The following is a 20,158-nucleotide window of genomic DNA, read 5'->3' on the forward strand; positions in this document are numbered from 1 at the left end:
TTAACTACACACACACATACACATAACTGTAGCCCCAGTTGGCCTGGAACTCACTATATAGACCAGGCTGGCCTTGAACTCAAAGAGATCCATCTGCCTCAGCTGCCCAAGTGCTGAGATTAAGAGCATGACTCACTATATAGACCAGGCTGGCCTTGAACTCAGAGATCCGCCTGCCTCTGCTTCCCAAGGGCTGGGATTAAAGACCACTCCCGGCTCCAAATAAATATATATATTTTTTAATTTAACTTTTGGATTGAGGATGGAGGTAGTTCAGTTGATAGAGTGCTTGCCTAGTATGAATGAATCCCTGGGCTCAATTCCCAGTTATGCATAAACCAGGTATGATAATGTATGCCTGTAATCCCAGCATTTGGGAGATAGAGGCAAGAGTATCCAAAGTAATGCCATCCTTGGTTTCACAGTGAGCTCAAAACCAGTCTAGACTATATGAGACTTTATATGGAAAGGAAGAGAGGGAAGGAGGGAGGAAAAGAGGGAGGGGGAAGAGGGGAAAGAAAGAAAGGAAAGCAGCTTATTCTTCAGAAAGAATATACAGAAGAATCCAAGGGAAGGAGGGAGAAAGGAAACAAGTGGGAAGGAAAGGAGGAGAAAAAGGGATGAGGGGGAGAGAAGAGAGAGGAGACAGAGTACAAAACTAAGGGTGATGGACTGGGCACGGCGGTGTATGCTTTTAATCCCAGCACTCAGGAGGCAAAGGCAAGCATATCTCTGTAAACTCAAGGAACATTTGGTCAACATAGGAAGTTCCAGGCCAGCTCGGGCTACAGGGAGGGAGGCTCTGTCTCAAAATAAAACAAACAAAAAAAATAATTAGATTAATCTAACCAATGTGTCAGAATCCCAAACTTGCATAATGAGATTCTGTCTCAAAAACTAAACAAAATCAACAAGAACAAAAATTACCAAAACCTGTTCATGGCACATGAAAATAGTCTATGAAGTAATAAAGTTTCAATTAAGAGTAAAACTATAGGTATACAAAAAGCTGGTTAAAGGATTTTTTTAAAAATCTGGTTAAAATTAGGAGTTGAAATGTCCTCAGAAAGAACAAACAGACTTTAGATCAGAGTTCTCTTTTCCTTTAGGGAGGGTAAAAGGAGAAGTTTTCCATGGATATTAACAGCATGGTATTATGAGGCTCTTACTTGTTAACTATCAACAGTGCTGTAGAACATACTTCTGCTGGTCACAGGGAGTGGGGGTCATTGGCTTAGATTACAGAAGAAATAATGTCAGAATTCGAAGGAGCCTCAAAATAACTGCGTGAAGGAGTTTATATTGCTGGGCATGGTGGTATACACCTTTTTTCCCCAGGACTTGGGAGGCAGAGGCAGGTGAAGCTCTTTGAGTTCAAGGTCAGCCTGGTGTACATAGTAGGGTCCAGGCCAGCCAGGACTCCACAGTGAGAGCCTATCTCAAAAAAAAAATTTATTTTTGTGGGATGTGGTGGTGTACACCTTTAATCTCAGCACTTGGGAGATAGATCTCTGAGTTAGAGGCCAGCCTGGTCTACATAGTGAGTTCCAAGTCAGCTGGGGCCTGTCTCATAAAGATAAAACAACAACAACAACAACAACAAAAACAAAGCACATTTATTTTTATGCTGTGTATGAGTGTTTTGCCTGCATGTATGAATGTATACCATGTGTGTCCCTGGTGCCCAAAAAGGCCCGAAGAGGACACTGGATCCCCTGGAACTGGAGTTACAGATGGTTGTGAGCCACCATGTGAGTGTTGGGAACCAAACCCAGGTCCTTTGTAAACAGAGCAGCAAATGCTCTTAACTGCTGAGCCATCTTTCCAGCCTGGACTTGTTTTTCTTATAAACACAGAACGTTACTAACGACAGTACTGGAACTTCAGTTAAGACTGGTCTGGCAATGAACTTCTAGGAGATACTGTCCAACAGAAACTGTGACAAAGGAGTATCTTTTCCACAGCATTCAGTAGGTAAGGCTAGAGAACTGTCTACAAGGTACATATGATACTGTATACTACACAGTTCACTTTACCCAAAGAGAGGTATGGTCTGGTGTCTGCCCTTAGATACTGGAAGGTAACCTCTGACCACTCACAATATCATTCCATGAATATCTCCGGGGCTTTAGCACCCCACAAGTTAACAAAGTATGACAAGATCTTTGAAGTATGCTATACTAGATCTGACTGCTGGTGAAACTGGAGACCATAGGTCAGCTGCATGGCCATACATATAATAAAGTCCAAAGAAAATCCACAGACACCAAAGGCTTGAGTGAACTCTGGTTGGCAACTGTACATCTGTGATACACTGATATACTAAGAAGGTATATGTCTGCAGGGATGACAAAAGCTTTGCCTCTGGGACTTTCAGACCTTGCCTTATACACCTCTTCCTTTAGCTGATTCTGATCTTCACCCTTTTGCTATAATAGGTTTGTAATCATTAGTAGGACACTTTCCAGTGCTGTGTGAATTCTAGCAAATTATTAAATTTGAGGGGCTAGTGGGAAGATTTAAATTTAAAGCCAGCTACTCAACAGGATAGGTCCTCTGTAAGAACAGTCAGTGCTCTTAACCACCAAGCCATTTTTCTAGTCCCTGGTTATTGATTTTTGAATTCTTGCCTCTTCTGTATTTTTGCTTGTTTTCATGTGCTCTCCCTTCTCAGCTCTTCCACCTCTCCACCTTAGACACTGGAGACTGAACCCAGGGTCTTGCACATCCTAGGCAATCATCTTTGTCAGCTCCACAAACCAAATTTAAGGTATTTTGTACTAATCAGCTTGTCCCCTTCCCAAATACTGATACTTGAATATACTAGTCTTCTGCATGTATCTTCTTTTTTAAAAAAATATTTCATTTATTATTTTTATGTGCATGAGTGTTTTATCTGCATGTGTGTAAGTACAACTATGTCATGCAATGCCTGTGGAGGACAGAAGAGGGCCTTGGATGCCCTGGAACTGGAGTTATGGACAGCTGTCAGGAGCCATGTGGGTGCTGGGAATCCAGCCTGGCCCCTCCCTCTGCAAAATCAGTCAGTATTCTTAACTGCTGAGCTCTCCAGCCCCACATGCATGTGTCTTCTAACTTGCTTACTAATAAATTTAATCTTCTTTTCTGTTACCCTCAATTTATTAGCTTGGTTCTATTTCATTACATATTAATTCCTTTTTCTGTTTCACTTATTTATTCATTTACTTATTTTATTTATTTATTTTTGATAGAGTTTTACCATATAGCCCAAGCTGGCTTCAAATTTGCTATCTTTTTTCTTCTTCTGCCTCCTGAGTGCTGGGATAAGAGACCAATGCTACCACAACCAGCTCTTTTTAAAGACTCTTTAAGTGTGACAAGTATTTCTAACTGAAAGAAAGTAATGCAACAAACAAGAAGCATCTGGCACATAAACATATAATAAATGAGTTATATAGTAAGCTATTATCATCCTGATTCTCTGAGAAAATATTAGAAATGCTTATTTAGTAATAATGGCAACTTTTGCTACTATTTTATTATTATTATTATTATTATTATTATTATTATTATTATTATTTTTGGTCTTTCTTTGTGTTTTATCACATACAGTGTTAACCAATGTTAGTTTTTTTCCTATGAGTTCATTGCTTCGCTAGTATTCTTTTTTTTTTTTTTTAATAGCTTTTTTTCTTCTTTTTTGACAAAGGGAATCATATGACCCAGTCTGACCTTGAATTCACTATGTAGACAGCCAAAGATGAACCTGAACTTTTGATCCTCCTACCTTTACCTCCCAAGTGCTATGATTATAGGAATACATCATCACATCCAGTTACTGGGTGCTGGGGTTCAAACCCAAGGCTTTGTGCATGCTAGACAAGCATTCTACCAACTGAGCTACATACCCAGCCTGAAATGCCCTTAACTTTTTTTTTTTTTTTTTTTTTTTTTTTTTTTTTTTTAACCGGTAGCCATAGTTGGCCTGGAACTCACTATGTAGACCAGGCTGACCTCAATCTCACAGAGATCTGCCTGCCTCTGCCTGAGTGCTGGGATTAAAGATGTGTAACACTATACCCAGTAAATGTCCTTAAATTTTTAAAAAAGATAATTGGTCATTTCTGGCTTCAGATGAATTAATTCTATTCCAGTTAAAGAAACTCAAAAAAGAAACTTAATTTACATCAAAACCATCTAAGGATTAGTCTACTGATTCAGGAAATTTTCAGAACAAAACTGAATTACTCAGTAAACAACCATATAAAAAGATTTAAATTATACCTGATGAAACAATTCCATGTCGATTTCAGCTTCTGACTTCCAAGAGTTTTCATCTGATGGAAACAAAGAGTTATAAAATTTTGAACTTTTTAACTCAGTAGCTATGACTGTATTTTTCTAACAAGTGAGACAGAGAACAATCTCTCCATCATAAATATGCATACTTACCAGAAACATTTTCCTGGAAAATAACTTTAGTTCCTTTCAGAAAGTTCTTCCCAATTAAAAACACTTCTTCCTCTCCTTTCACTGAGCAGCTATGTAGGCTTTTCTTTAAAATCTCTGGCACTCCAGCTGGCTGAGCTGTGGGTATATATACAATAGCAATCTGTACAAAGAACCACCAACACTTTCTGCTCTTGCAGAGGACCTGGGTTTGTTTCTCATCACTCATATGGCAGCTAACAAACAACTGTCTGTAACTCCAGTTCCAGGGGTATGACACCCTCTTCTGGCCTCCACAGACACTGTACATGTGGTACACTTACATGCATGCAGGCAAAACACTCATAAAAATAATAAAATCTTTTTTTTTAAAGTTAATTTTAGCTGTTGTGGTGCACACCTTTAATCCCAGCCCTGGGGAGGCAGAGACAGGTAGATTTCTGTGAAAACAAGGCTAACCTGGTCTACACAATGAGTTCTAGGCTGGCTCTGGCTACAGGGAGATGCTATCTCAAAAAGACCAAAAAGGATGTGAGGGCAATCTGTCACCCCATTGGTCACCAGGGCTGATTCAGCTCATCTGGCTGGCTAGGTGGTATTCCCCTTCCTCTCTCAGTGCTTCATGTGCATGTGTCGCAGTCTCATCCCCCTCCTGCAAGCTGCGATCTTGGTGGAAGAGGATGTCCTCCTCCAATAGAGGAAGACTGGTCTTCAGTCCAGAGTATACCTGCATTCCCCTTCTAGAACCTCCAAACAAGCTTTCAAAAGACCAAAACAAAACAGTTAATTTAAAGTAGCCAAGCATCATGGTGCACGCCATTAATCCTAGCATTCAGAAGGTAGAGGCAGGTGGATCTCTGTGAATTCCAGGATGGGTAGAGTTACATAGTTACATAGGCCCTGTCTCCAAAAAAAAAAGGGCAGTATGTTACTAATTGTGTGAATTTTTTTTTTTTTTTTTTGGCCTTTTCGAGACAGGGTCTCCCTGTAGCCCCAGCTGTCCTGGAACAGGATTACAGGTATGAACTACCACACCTACACCTGACTTTGCACCTAAATTATTATTTAAAATATTTTATTTATTATTTTTATTTTATGTGTATGTGCGTATTGCCTGCATGTAGGTAAGTGGGTAAGTGCACCCATGTAGTGTGGAAGAGGCTGTCGGATCCCCTGGAACTGGAGTTATGGACAGTTGTTAGCTGCCATGTGGGTGCTGGGATTCAAACCCAGGACTTCTGCAAGAACAGTCAGTGCTCTTAACCACTGAGCCATCTTTCCAGCCCCCGCGCCTAAATTATTCTTAGTAGTATTTATTTCTTTTCTCTTTTTTTTTTTTTTTTTTTTTGTTTTTTTTTTTTTTTTTTTTTGGTCTTTTTGAGACAGGGGACAGGGTCTCCCTGTAGCCTCAGCTGTCCTGGAACTATGTAGACCAAGCTGGCCTTGAACTCACAGAGATCTGCCTGACTCTGCCTCCCAAGAGCTGGGATTAAAGGTGTGTATCACCACGCCCGGCGAATTTTTCTTATAGTAGTATTTACTTCTTATTTGGAGACAGGGTCTCACTGCGTAACCCTGACTGGCCTGAAACTCACAGAGATACACTTGCTTCTCCCTACTGTGTACTAGATTAAAGGCACACACCACCCAACAGTGCCCAAAATTTTAACAAAGTGGATGAATGTCTGCTCAGTGGTAGAACATTTAACCTAACATACGACACCTTGGGTTTGATCCCCAGCCCGTTTTTTAAAAAAAGGAAGAAGCTGGCTGGAGAGATGGCTCAGCAGTACTGACTACTCTTCCAGAGGACATAGGTTCAGTTCCCAGAACCCACACAGCAGCTAACTGTCTGTAACTCTGATTTCTGGGATTCCAAAGCCCTCTTCTTGCCTCTATGGGCATTATACACATGCAGTGCACTTACATATATAACATATATGGAGGCAAAACACTGATACAGATAAAATAAAAAATTAAAAATTAGAAAACATCTTTTAAAAAAGATGGTTGAGCCGGGAGTGGTGACCCACACCTTTAGTCCCAGCACTCGGGAGGCAGAGGCAGATAGATCTCTCAGAGATGCCCAGCTTGGTCTACATAGTAAGTATGATCAAGGCCAGCTGGGGCTGTAGGGAGACCCTGTCTCAAAGAGACCAAAAAAAAAAAGGAACAAGGGAAATAGAAAATGGTTAGATTCAGGAATGGTAATATAGAAAATATGAAGAAAGGCGACTGGGGGTTTAGGGGGTCTCCTTCTAAAAAAGAAACAAAAAAAAAAAAGGAACAAGGGAAATAGAAAATGGTTAGATTCAGGAATGGTAAGATGGCTCAGTGAGTAGAGGGGCTTGCCCTCAAGTCTGATGATCTGTGCTTCATCCCTGGAACTCACATGACCTCTTGTGACCTGGGGATATAGACTTACTCCCCATGACCCTTTCCTGCCCTTGACCTAGAATAGTGTATGGCTGTATGTGTATATGTTTTGTATATCAAGACTACAAATAGCAGATACTTGTTCAAAGCAAGGAAATAATGATCCATTTGTATTGCAAGCAATAGATGTAAATTAAGAAGTAGTTGATGTAGATGTTAACTACTTACTAGCTAACCAAGAAGACACTGATGTCTTCCAGACATAACTAGATACACCAATCCACCCAAAGGAAATGATTAATCCATTTGTGTTGCAAGTAATAGATGTTAACTGATAACATCCATGGTTGTGTGCTTGCTGGTCTAACTCAGTAGTGGTCAGAAGGAACATAGTCCAGTGATAAGTGCCCATTTTTCTTTCTCCATTTCATGCTGGATAGACTGTTTCAATAAAAGAAAGAGCAAGCCTTGTTGCGATAAAAGTTCCCAAGTTCCCAGAGAGTTTTGAAAGAATGGGTTCTCAAAACAATTAGGTTTCCTCTTGGATGCTATGAGTCAGGCCATCCTTATTCAAGCATCAGTGTAATGTGGCAACATTGTAAACACTATAATTAACCAGTAATATTCACCAAAATCTCATGATAACTGGAATTAACATGTTTAACAGAACAACAGAATTTTTTAAAGACTTACTTTTAAAATTTCTATTTTATTTATTAGTAGTGTATATGCATGTGTGTGGGTGCGCAAGTACCAAAGTGAGTGTGGAGGTCAGAGGACAACTTTTGGGAGTTGGTTCCTTAGTTCCAATGCGGATTCTAAGGACTGAACTCAGATGGTCAGGCTTGCATAGCATGTTCCTTTACCCACTGGGATATCTTATCTTAATCACTTGATTTGGATTTTTTACAAACAATCATTAGTCAGCTGTGACGGCACACATCAAGAGTCTCAGCACTCGGGAGGTGAGACAAGAGGATGACCATGAGTTTGTGGACAAAATTGGTCTATACTGGGAGACCGTATCTTTAAATGAAAAACAAAAACAAAAAGTAATTGGTAGGAACTACATAAGTGTACGGTGAAATCCACTAACATAAGCAGACATCTTTCAAAAGTCGTAAAAAAATTAATTACTAGAACATAAAACTCTTAGGTAAAGGATATAGTCCTTTGATAATAATTCCATATTATAACCAATGGGGCCATGGCAAGGATGAAGTGAAAGATTAGAACTTGGATTTGTACTCAAGAAGTAGAGGCAGGAAGATCTCTGTGAATTTGAGGCCAGCTTGGTCTACATAGCAAGTTCTAGGCCAGCCAGGGCTACATAATGAGACCCTGTCTTTAAAGAAAAAGGGAAGAACAACAACAACCCAGTTTTAACACTTCAAGTGATTATAGCAGCTTTGTTTGCTTGCTATGTTCCAGCTATGAGGTCTTGAAGTTATTTGATCTCTAAATTGCACTTTTGTTAACAGTAGACTAGAATGTATGTAAGGTGATGGTAAGGGATAAATGACATAATGCTACAAAGTACTTAACAAGATCACAACCTGGAGTGTGTGCAACACTAAAATTTATGAGATGATGGAAAAAAGTAAGAAATCTTCAGATACTTAGTATTTCCATATCTTCCTACTTACTACACAAAATGGGGGAAGATGGTGTCTGTAATGTCAAAGTGGAGCCATCTTTCCTCGTGATGTTAACTCGAAAAACCAATCTGGCACGAGTGCTTTTTTTCTTGGAGCCAGCAATTCCTATTCGGGCTTCAACATCGGCATTCCTCAGCTTCAATATCCCTACACAGTCCACCCTGAAACAGAAAAACACAGACCAACTGACACTTTGCTGTATAAACACTCCCAACATTTGATTTGTTTGTTTGTGAGACAGGGTCTTACTATGAAGTTCTGGCAGGCCTGGAACTCACTAAATATACCAGGTGAGGCTCAAACTCAGAGAGCTTCACCTGCCTCTGCCTCCTGAGTGTTGGTGTGAGCCACCACGCCTGGTCTAATAGCGCACTTAAACATTTAAAAACAAGATTCTTTTTAAAAAAGACTGATCCTCTTTTTTTTTTTTTCTTTTTTTTTTTTTTCTTGAGACAGGGTCTCCCTGTATCCCAGCTGGCCTGGAACTCACTACATAGACCAGGATGACTCAGAGTCCTGGAACTAAAGGCATGCACCACCATGTCTGGCCAAGACAAATTCTTTATTAATTCTTTGAACATATATTTACTAGGCTCCTAACTCAGAAAGTACTGAAGAAGAAATTTGAAATATCTGAAGCCCCTAATCTTGTTAATTTTCTGTTTAAAATGGAAAAGTAAAGATATAAAATCATGCTTTAAAATTTGAACACAAGTAACAACCTACAAGAAACATATTCTGTGCTTTTTAAAAAGAAAATAAATTAGACTTTCTTTCCATAGCATAAAACAGAATGGATCAAACTTTAAAATAAAATCAGTAACTAGTTCCCCCAAATGTAATGCTACATAGACATTTAAAAGTATGTTACAAGCTGGGCGTGGTGGCTCACACCTTTAATCCCAGCACTTGGGAGGTACAGGGACGTGGATCTCTGAGTTTGAGGCCAGCCTGGTCTACATAGTGAGTTCCCGACCAGCTGGGGCTACAGGGAAACCCTGTCTCAAAGAGACCAAAAAAAAAAAAGCATGTTACAAAATAGCATTTACAGAAACGGCAAAATACTATTAACTGAAAGCAGATTACAAAACAATAGGGGTGGCTCTTATCTCAATTTTGTCAAAAAAAAGGAGGGGGGTTATTTGCACAAAGTTTTGGTTTTTTTCTTTTTAAAATTTTTTTTATGTGTATGCGTGTATTATCTGCATGTAGGTAAGTGCACCCAAGCTGTGCAATGCCCGCAGAGGACAGAAGAGGCTGTCAGATCCCCTGGGGCTGGAGTTACGGACAGCTGTTAGCTGCCATGTAGGTGCTGGGATTCAAACTTGGGTCTTCTGCAAGAACAACCAGTGTTCTTAACCACTGAGACATCTCTCCAGCCCTGGTTTTTCTCTTTAAAAAAAAAAATTTTTTTTCTTTTATTTTTAACTTTACAATTTTTATTTTATGTGTATGCATGTATTGCCTGCATGTATGTAAATGCACCCATATCGTGCAATGCCCAAGGAGGACCGAAGAGGTCGTCAAATCCTCTGGAACTGGAGTTATGGACAGTTGTTAGCTGCCATGTTAGCTGAGATTTGAACCGAGGTCTTCTGCAAGAACAGGCAGTGTTCTTAACTGCTGAGCCATCTTTCCAGCCCCTTGGTTTTTTTCTTAATAGTCATCCATTTTATATTTGGAGAGGGGGTAGTGCATACCATGGTGTGGGTGTGTATAAGTCAGAGGACAACTTTTGTGGCTTGGTTCTCTCCATCTATCTTGTGGGTCCTGGGAATCTAACTCAGGCTGTCAGACCTGGTGGCAGGTACCTTTACCATGTGAAACATCTCTCCAGCCCCGAAAGTGAAGTTTTAAAGGGTATATTTTAGGCTTCTCCCCTCACCCCCTTTTCTTTAAGACAAGGTGTCATGTAGCTCAAGTTGGCCTCAAACTCACTATGTTGCTACTGATCTTAAATTTCTTCTGATCTTCCTGCCTCCTCCTCCTGAGTGCTAGGATTACAGATGTGTGCCACTATACTCAGTTTATGTAGTGATGGTGACTGAGCTCAGGGCAAGCATTCTACCAGCTGAGTTACATCCCTTAGCCCCATGGCTACTGATTCTTATTTTCAATGTTAATATTAAAAGTCTCAGTAAGTAGCTCTCTCAATTTCCAGGAAGCCAGCATACTACTTGGCTTTTATTTCCCTGCTTTTCACCATGGCAATTCATTAGGAAAGCACAAAAGAGTACACCTTAATCCATTGCCATTCTGTAGTAACCTTTTTCCCTTTAATTTGCATTATTTAAAACATTTTAATAAAACCCTCAAGCCTTCTGATTCTCTAGGAATAAAAATCTTTTCTTGCCTATTCAAAAGTATAATATATAATAAAAAAAATTTGGGGCTGGAGAGATGGCTCAGCAGTTAAGAACACTGGTTGTTCTTGCAGAAGACCTGGGTTCGAATCCCAGCACCCATATGGCAGCTAACAACTGTCTGTAACGCCAGTCCCAGGGGATCCAATAGCCTCTTCTGACCTCCGCAGACATTGCATGACACAGGTGCACTTACCTACATGCAGGCAACACACACATACAAATAAAATTTTTTAAAATTTAAAAATAATAATAATCATTATCATTATCATCATCATCTTGGGGGCTAGAGCTTGGTGGTTAAGAGCACTGAGAGCTCTTGCACAGAACCTGAGTTTGGTTACCAGCACCCACATCAGGTGGCTCACAATAGTCTGTAACTCCAGTTCCAGGGGATCCAATGCCATCTTCTGGCCTCTATGAGCAATTATATGCATGTGGTGCACATAAACTCATGAGCACACATACATAAATAAAATAAACAAATCTATTTTTTAAAATTTATGAAGTATTAGCCAGGCGTGGTGGTGCACACCTGTAGTCCCAGCACTTGGGAGGCAAAGGCAGGCGGATCTCTGTGAGTTCAAGGTCAGCCTGGTCTACATACTGAGTTCCAGGCCAGCTGGAGCTGCAGGGAGACCCTGTCTCAAAAAGACCAAAAAAAAAAAAAAAAGTTTATGAAGTACTTACGCCAGTGTCATGTTGTTGCTAGGATCAAGACCAACTTCTATAACAGTGGTACCTTCAATGTCCACTTCTTTGCAGGGAGTTGTGTTTCGTCCAGTTACCCTACAGGCCTGGTAAAATCCATGTGGTTTCACTCGACCAGAATCATTGCCCACAAACACCTGCAACACTACTGGTTCATTATGACCTTCCAGCTGGAACCAGATAACATGCAGCAGAAACACTAATTAGCATTTCAAGTAAGCTCATTATAAATTGAACATTTAAAAGCAAATCTTAAATTTACAGCCAGATTACAATGAAGAAATAAATCTTAAAGAAAAACAGGCAAAGCCCCCCTCCCAAACACACACCTTTCTCTTGAAGGTATTGAGAACTGAGCCCAGGTCCTCACAAATGCTAGGCCAGTACTATGGCCCTGAGCCTCACACCCAGACCTTCTTTAAAAAGAAGGATTGATTTCCATAGAAAACCTCAGTATCAATTCTGCAGTAACTACATTTTAAATAAAAATTCAGATGTTCTAGCCTGGCATGGTGGAGCACACCTTTAATCCCAGCACTTGGGGGGGCAGACGCAAGCAGATCTTTGTCAGTTCAAGGCCAGCCTGGTCTACATAGTGAGTTCCAGGACAGCTGGGGCTAAAGAAAAACCCTGTCTCAAAAAAAAAAAAAAAAAAAAAAAAAACTCAGGTGTTCTCTAGTAAATTGTCACTAAACTTGTTTGTATGAGCAAATAGGAACAGACACACTTGTTCAAAAGGCAAATAGGTTACTTAGGATATGCCATCATCACTGTGCTGCTGTGTTAATGACATTATCATCAAGTGAGAGTATATACGCTAAATCTTTACTGAAGGACTTTGAGGAGAAAAGTATTTGAGGTGCAGCTGTACACGTAACAGGAAAATGAAGCTCATTTTCAAAGACTAGATACACACATACAAATCCATGAATTCTTGGGCCAGAACATCTATGGTCTGGAAAACTGCTAGCTTAAAGTAAGATTCATGATCATTACAGACTTCTAGCAAATCTTTCATGAATAAAATTATAATTCATGTGCAGAAGAATAAATACTTAAAAGCATGAGAAAAAATGTTCAATTTTGATTGCTGATAAGTCTTGTAAATACTGAAGCTGATGACAAAGAATGCAGAAAAAAATTAAAATAATTTGTACAGTATATACCCAAGTGATTCTTTAAAGTGGCATCTCTCCTAGTATCATGATATCTCTGTGCAGTGATTATCATATCCAGGCAAATAATAAAAGGAATAAGTGCTGCAGCTGGAGAGATGGCTCAGCGGTTAAGAGCACTGGCTATTCTTGTAGAAGACCAGGGTTCGAATCCCAGCACCCACATGGCAGCTAACAATTGTCCATAACTCCAGTTCCAGGTGATCCGACAGCCTCTTCTATCTACATGCAGGCAATACACGCATACACATAAAATAAAAATAATCAATAAAATATTCAAAAAAGGAATAAGCGAGTGTGTCCATTCTGATGTGCTTGCACAAATAAACTAACTGAAGTGTAGTTACTGCAGAAGTAGCTGACAATACCTAGACACGTGCTGGCACACAGGGCATAAATACTTGTTAAATAAATGAGTAAATAAATTCTAAGGACAAACAGTTCATTTCCTAACATAGTCCGGCAATTAATCTACTAATACAATGATACTCGTAACTCTGTAAATTCTTAGCTAAAGCATAATTTAAAGGCAAGCAATTAGATTAACAATATTGACCCAACTATCAAAATGTCTAGCTAAACAAACATAAAGCCTAATTTGAATTTCTCACTTGCCTATTACTTGTCCTGGATTTGAGGTGAGGGAATTCATTGTGGATAGATCAGTGTTGTAAGAAAGACTGAAATTTTACTTTTAATCTGAGTTCTGAAAAGGTACACACTAAACTGATACCATATTTCCTTTAAAAAGTTTTTATGAGGGTTGGAGAGATGGCACAGCAGTTAAGAGCACTGATAGCTCTTACTGAGGATCAGAGGATATGGGTTTGATTCCCAGCACCCATATGGCACCTAACAACTGTCCATAATTCCAATTCCAGGAGATTGGATGCCTTCTTCTGGCCTCTGTGGGCACTGCATGACATGGGTGCTGCACCTATCTACATGCAGGCAATAAACTCATACACACAAAATAAAAATAATAAAATATTTATTTTTTCAGTCTTTTTGAGACAGGGTCTCCTGTAGCCCCAGCTGGCCTGGAACTCATATAGATCTGCCTGCCTCTGCTTCCCAAGTGCTGGGATTAAAGGCATGCCCCACCACACCTGGCGAATTTTCTTAATTTTTCTTTCTGTTTCTTCACCTACAACCCAGGTCCAGTGAGGCTAGTCCTCTCCTTCTGTAATTGGTCTCTTATACATCTTAGTTTAGATGGCATGAGGAAGAGAGAACTTCTGCTTCCCTGAGCCCTGCTCACATATGAATTCCATCACTTAGGCCTATTGAGACCAGAAGGAAATTGGTATTCTTAACCCCTGAGCCATCTCTCCGGTCCTAATAAAATATTTTTTAAAAATGTTTTTATTAGCCAGGCATGGTGGCACACGCCTTTAGTCCCAGCACTTGGGAGGCAGAGGCAGGCAGGTCTCTGAGTTCAAGGCCAGCCTGGTCTACATAGTGATCACGCTCCAGGACAGCTGGGGCTACAGGGAGACCCTGTCTCAAAAAGACTAAAAAAAAAAAAAAAAATGTTTTTATTTGGGCAAGTGAGATGGTTCAGTAGTTAAAACCATTTGCTAAAACCATTTGCTGCCAAGCTTGATAACCTGAGTTCTATCCCCAGAGCCCACATAAAGGTAGAAGGAGAGAACCAACTCCACAAAGTTGTGTTCTGACCCCCACCCATGCACAAGGTACACACTGCATTGCCAGCCCCCACATAAATGTAAATTTGAAAACTAGGGCTAGAGTGGTTGTCAGTAAAGTATTTGCCGCAGAAATACGAGGTCCTGAGTTCAACCCCCAGCACCCACATTAAAAAAATAAATAAATAAAGGCTGTGTGTGTCTTGTGTGTGTGCATGCTTGCGCACACCTGCAGGTTTACACACATGTGTGCTGGTGCTGTGGAGACCAGGGGACAACCTCGGGTCTCATCCTCAGGAATGAGGCTGACTTCCTTTGAAATAAAGGGATCAATGTTGTGGTGCTCATCAATCAGGCCACTCAGTCCTAGGGCTCATCCCTGTCTTTGCCTCCCAACACTGGGATCACAAATGCTTGCCACCACACTCAGCATTTTTACTGGAGTGCTGGGGACCGAACTCAGGTTCTCATGTTTTCAAGTCAAGCACTTTGCCAACTGATATCTACCCAGTGCCCTTATTTCTTAAACCAAGACTTAAGTTACATATCAACCAATTCTTTTCTAAGTTAAATAGTTCTGATCATGCCAGGCATGGTGGTGCAAGCCTTTAATCCCAGAACTAGGGAGGCAGAGGCAGGCAGATCTCTGTGAGGCCAGCCTGGTCTACATTCAGAGTTTCAGGTCAGCTGGGGTTACAGGGAGACCCTGTCTCAAAAAAAAAAAAAAAGTTCTGATTACTTTAGCCATTTAAAAATTTTATTTTCCAAGGGTTTTTTTTTTTTTTTTTTTTTTTGAGACAAGTCTCATTATGTAGTCCTGGTTGGCCTGGAACTCACTCTGTAGACTACTAGACTGAACTCAGAGATTTGCCTGTCTCTGCCTTATGCCTCTACCTCCTGATTGCTGAGACTAAAGGTGTGCATCACCATGTCTGGCCCAAGTTCTTACTAATTTCTACTGTGTTTCTTTTCATCCAATTTAAGTTTTATTCTAAGTGTAACATTTTGGATAAATCTATCAGCATCAAATATAGGAGTAAAGATAATTCATGAGCTACTGATAACTTCCTTTTCAGAATGTACTCTTTTCTCTCAAATGAAAATTCAGCCAGGTGTGCTGGCTCACACCTATAAACCCAGCACCCAGAAGGCTGAGGTAGAAGGAATGCCATGAATTCAAAGCCAGCCTAGGCAACACAGTGAGTTCCAGGCCACCATGAGCTATTGTGAGACCTAGCTCAAAAAACAAAAAACAAACAAACAAAAATTCAAATGTTATCAAAGTAATATTTGGCTTATGGTCCAATTAGACTTTTACTCTATTTTCTTTTACACTGAACTTATAATTCTACCCTCCTATTTTAAGCTTTTGCTAGGGTTAAAATTGGAGTAAACTTTTCACACACACACACACACACACACATATTTTTTAACATCTATTTAGAGTATGTGTGTGTGCACACATGGGTATGTGTGTAGGCTTGTTGGTACCATAACATGTGTGGAGGTCAGAGGACAACTTTATAGCACCAGTTCTCTCCCTCCACCGTTACATGGGTTCCAGGAATGGAAATCAGTTCTTCAGGCTTGGCAGCAACAGTCTTTACCTGCTGAAACCCTATCTGGTAAGCTCGCTCTTCACACATTACTAAATAAAATAAGTACCTTTACTGTGGGAAAGCCTTGCTGTGTTCTATCTTTTACTGAGCCACGGCTGCCCTCAGTCAGGTACCGCGCTCGGTGCTGGGTCTCAGGCTGTACAACTATCTTCAGCTCTTTCCCCTCACTTTTAACAGGATACTGTCCACACAACATAGGACTCTTCTTTACTCCAGTTCCTTTTTGGTTGTCCAATGCTCTGAGAAATCAAAGCACAACATGAAGAAAATATCAAAAACCATTTTCTATAGGAGCTATCAGATAAAGGAAGAAACAGAATAGGCAATAACAATAAAAACTACTTAGCTTATTGACAAAATAAAATACAGCCTAAAAGATACAGCCTCTAACCAAAATATCTTTAAAATACTTTTGAACAAAGTTTAACCATATGATAGCAAAAACTGGACCAGAAAGAGAAGAATACAGATGAGAGGAAGACAGTACAATAAATTATTAAGTTTTCACACTGCAAATCAGTTAAAATATAACTTAAAAATTATACACGAGTCTTTTATAAAGCTAAAAGATTAATTACTATTACTTTTGAATCAGATTTGCAAAGCAAAAAAAAGGGTGGGGGCAGTAGCAAAAACACAGAAACCAGCACACATACACAAAAAAAAGCTTAAAAAAAATCAACAATGAAGGTATATGTAGTAAGTCCTTTTGGCTCTTTCTCAGTAAAGCAAAATGAATAATTTATAGTAAAAAATCAGGGATTCAATTTTTATTAGGAAATTAGGTTTACTCTACATAATCTTTCTTAGAAGTGTAATTTTTCAGATTACTTTCATTTGTGATTGGTTAAATGATTAAAGTCATGAATAAAAATTTTATAAGATAAGCTTTATTAACTTATTTATTTGCTTGTTTGTTTGAGGTAGGGCCTCACTATGCAGCCCTAGCTGGCCTGGAACTTGCTCTGTAGACCAGGCTAGCCTCAACTCACAGAGATCCACCACCTCTGTCTCCCAAGTAATGGGAGTACACAGTTACCACCCCTGGCATAAAGTAAGCTTTATAGCATTGGCAATCCTACCTGTTTATTTAAAATTGTGGGAGTTTTTGTTTTGTTTTGGGTTTTTTGGAGACAGGGTCTTGTGTAGCCCAGGCCAAATTCAACTTGATATGTAGTTACGGATGACCTTGTACTCCTGAACCTTCTGCCTCCACCTACCAATGATATATACAGGCATGTGCTACCATGCCGGACTCTAAAATTGTGTTTTTAACATTTATTTATTTATAATATATTTGCTAAGAGGAATGTAAATTCAAAGAATAACAAAATCCCAAATAGTGATTAGGACTTCTATAAAGCATTGCAAATGTCTGATGAAAATAAGAAGAAGAAAAAAAATTACCAACTTTTTCCTTTTGAACAACATGAAAGAGATTTAAAATTATCCATGTACATTCTTGAAAAGTCAGGACCTGGCAGGATTTTTGACTCAGCGAAGAAATAAGATCCCAGGAGAAATATTATGGTCTCAAAAACAGAAGAACTATAAACAGTCTTGAACCTGGCACTAATGTTCACTTCTCCAGGTACAGCCAATTGTTGCTTCAATCATCAAGAACAAGGGGAAAAAAGGCAGTCACCTCAAGAGAAATGCTGGTACCCAGGAAAGGCACAGAAGTATGCAAGAAAGGAAGGATGACAGTGATACAGAAATGTAGAAAGCCTGACTAGGTAAGAGGAAAAGTATACAAGGAAAGTGCTTGTGCTTGATCGTTTTCATACAAAATATGTGTTGAAAGCAAACAGGAAGAAGTAGACAACGAAAGAAGGCAGAGAGAAAACAGCTTCTAAATGGCAAGATGAGAAAGACCAGATCTTAATTGGACAAGGAAAGCAAACATAAACATGACATAATTACCTGTATGTATAAGTCATTTAAAAGGCCCTAGAAGAGTAAATTCTGAACAAAGGGATCAGGTTGAAGCTGGACCAATGGGGCATGAAACGTTTTTCTTGTCCTCATTCTGGGTGGGTCTGAATAGTGAAGAATCCCTTACACAGGAGATTCTAATCTGTTTTGTATTCATCTTATTATCAAAGCAGAAAAATTAACATATTCAAACTATAAAAACATCTCTCATATGTATATACAAAGTGACTAAAAGAAACTATAGCAGAATGAGAACAGTAGTTGTAAGTGGCTGGACTATGAGTTCTTTACTCCCTTATATTTTTCAAATACTTGTAATTCATATGTATTAGTCTTATAATAAAAAATGGAAAATTTCAGTTTGAAATATGAAGAAGACTTGTATGACATGACACTTTGGTCAGATGAAGTTTTCGTATTCACTTATACTAACCAAGCTAATACTTTATGAGGGTAAATGAAAATGAGTTCTGCCGCTATTTGTTGGTGAGGTGATGGTATGTATATACATTAAGGCTAAAAGAACAGCACATGGAATTCAATAATTTCTGAAATACAGAAAATCTTTCTGTTGCTCCTATTTTTTTGTTTTGAGAGAGGATCTTACTATTAAACCAAGCTGGACTTGAACTCTCTATAAGCCCAAGCTGATCTCAAATCTCACAATCCTGCCACAGCCTCCCAAGCGCTAGGATTACAGGAATGCACCACCATACCTGACTATGAAATTGTATTTTAAAAAGCACTTTACTCTCTAAATTTAAATGGGACAACAGAAAGCATGCATATTTACATCTATAGACATGTAAAACAATGAAAACATCAACTAGTTCTTAGAAAATTAGTCATTCAGTTTATGAGCTGGTAAGGTAAAATGGCTGAAGAAAAAGACAACAAAGCAGCAATTCATTACATGGAGACTCACTGATTTTTGCAGTGCTAGCATCAAAGCCAAGGGGACTAGGAAAGCACTCTACCACTAGAGTTTTACTTTGCAGTGACAACTAAAATGGAAAGACTGCTGTTGTGGCATATTCTACTCAGAAACCTTAAAGTGACATTCAGACTCCTTTGTGCTAGATAATCCTTCTGGTTGTCTATGACATAAAAACAAATTTCACTACAAAAATGCCTTAAGTCACTTCTGTATCCGCATCATATAACTTCTAGGAATCTAAAAGAAACACAGGGCTGCTGATTCGTAGGACATTTAGCTGAAGAATTTAAGAATTATATATATCTTGAAACAGGGTCTCCCTGTAGCCCCAGGTGGCCTACCTCTGCCTCCTGAGTGCTGGGATTAAAGGCGTGCGCCACCACACCCGGCATGTTGTTGGCAATTATTTAAATACAAAGCAGTTTTTTAAAAAGTTTTTTCTTTGATAAAGTCCTAACATTTTAGTTATAATGTAGTCTTTCCACCAACAGGCTATCAAGATTTCTATGTGGCATCATAAAGATAAATAAACTGCTATACACAATATACTTGAAAGGTCATTTAATAAATATTTAGCACTATATAAACTTCAAATTGTGACATAGTAGATGTAAGATTATGAAACATCTCTCAAAACATTTCAAAATTTCATGTTTCTAACATCTTTCTCATTGTTGAAAAAAAACAGACAATTAACTAGAAACTGAAAATTGTTTAAGATCTGTTATTCAATGTATTGTACATTTGGTTTCATCCTCTCCTTAATATAGTTCTTATAAATTCAAACTGTAAACTTCACATTTCCATATACTACTGTCAAATAATTTTCCATTACCTAAGAAGATGGGTATTTCTTCTGCTGCTTGATGGAGTTTCTGCTCCATGAATTATTTCATGAAAGATCTGTCTTGACCAATGTCAATATACTTTCCCTGGTAACCTCAAATCATTGCTAAGATATATCTATCATACAAAAGCAGAAGCAGAAAAGATGTAGGTCAAGTAATCTCTTTAATTAGCAACTGCAAAAATCACTGTTTGACTAACCCTAAATAAAAACTTTACTTGTTCTTAATTTGAAACTTTAAGATCTATTTTAGTACAAATATGAAAATATCTTTCATTGGAACCTTATAAAAGATCTTTTCCACTGAAGCCCAAATAAACAAATACATATATTTACTGACATTTGCGAACCTTTTAGGTTTGTGCTACTAGTTACATTTACTTAAGTGAACTTGGTATTCATTATGTTACAGAGCCTTACCTCACATTCTATAGCTCAATAAATATTATGTTGTAGA

The 20,158-nt window shown here is 38.9% G+C and overlaps 1 protein-coding gene across 15 annotated transcripts in view; it reads right to left on the reverse strand.

Annotated features, from left to right (window-relative positions):
- The window catches only part of Nfat5 (nuclear factor of activated T cells 5), a 113,540-nt gene that overhangs the window by 29,798 nt on the left and 63,584 nt on the right, over nt 1-20,158 (reverse strand). For all 15 annotated transcript variants that reach the window (XM_029563794.1, XM_029563810.1, XM_029563805.1 and 12 more), the window contains 5 exons: nt 16,029-16,221; nt 11,519-11,709; nt 8,454-8,626; nt 4,435-4,569; nt 4,267-4,319 (listed from right to left, as the gene is read on the reverse strand). In XM_029563794.1, the coding sequence (XP_029419654.1) occupies nt 4,267-4,319; nt 4,435-4,569; nt 8,454-8,626; nt 11,519-11,709; nt 16,029-16,221 (745 nt within the window). The remainder of the gene's footprint in view (nt 1-4,266; nt 4,320-4,434; nt 4,570-8,453; nt 8,627-11,518; nt 11,710-16,028; nt 16,222-20,158) is intronic.

Source organism: Nannospalax galili, unplaced genomic scaffold (genome assembly GCF_000622305.1).
Source record: "Nannospalax galili isolate Female #2095 unplaced genomic scaffold, S.galili_v1.0 scaffold410, whole genome shotgun sequence".
Lineage (NCBI taxonomy): Eukaryota > Metazoa > Chordata > Mammalia > Rodentia > Spalacidae > Nannospalax > Nannospalax galili.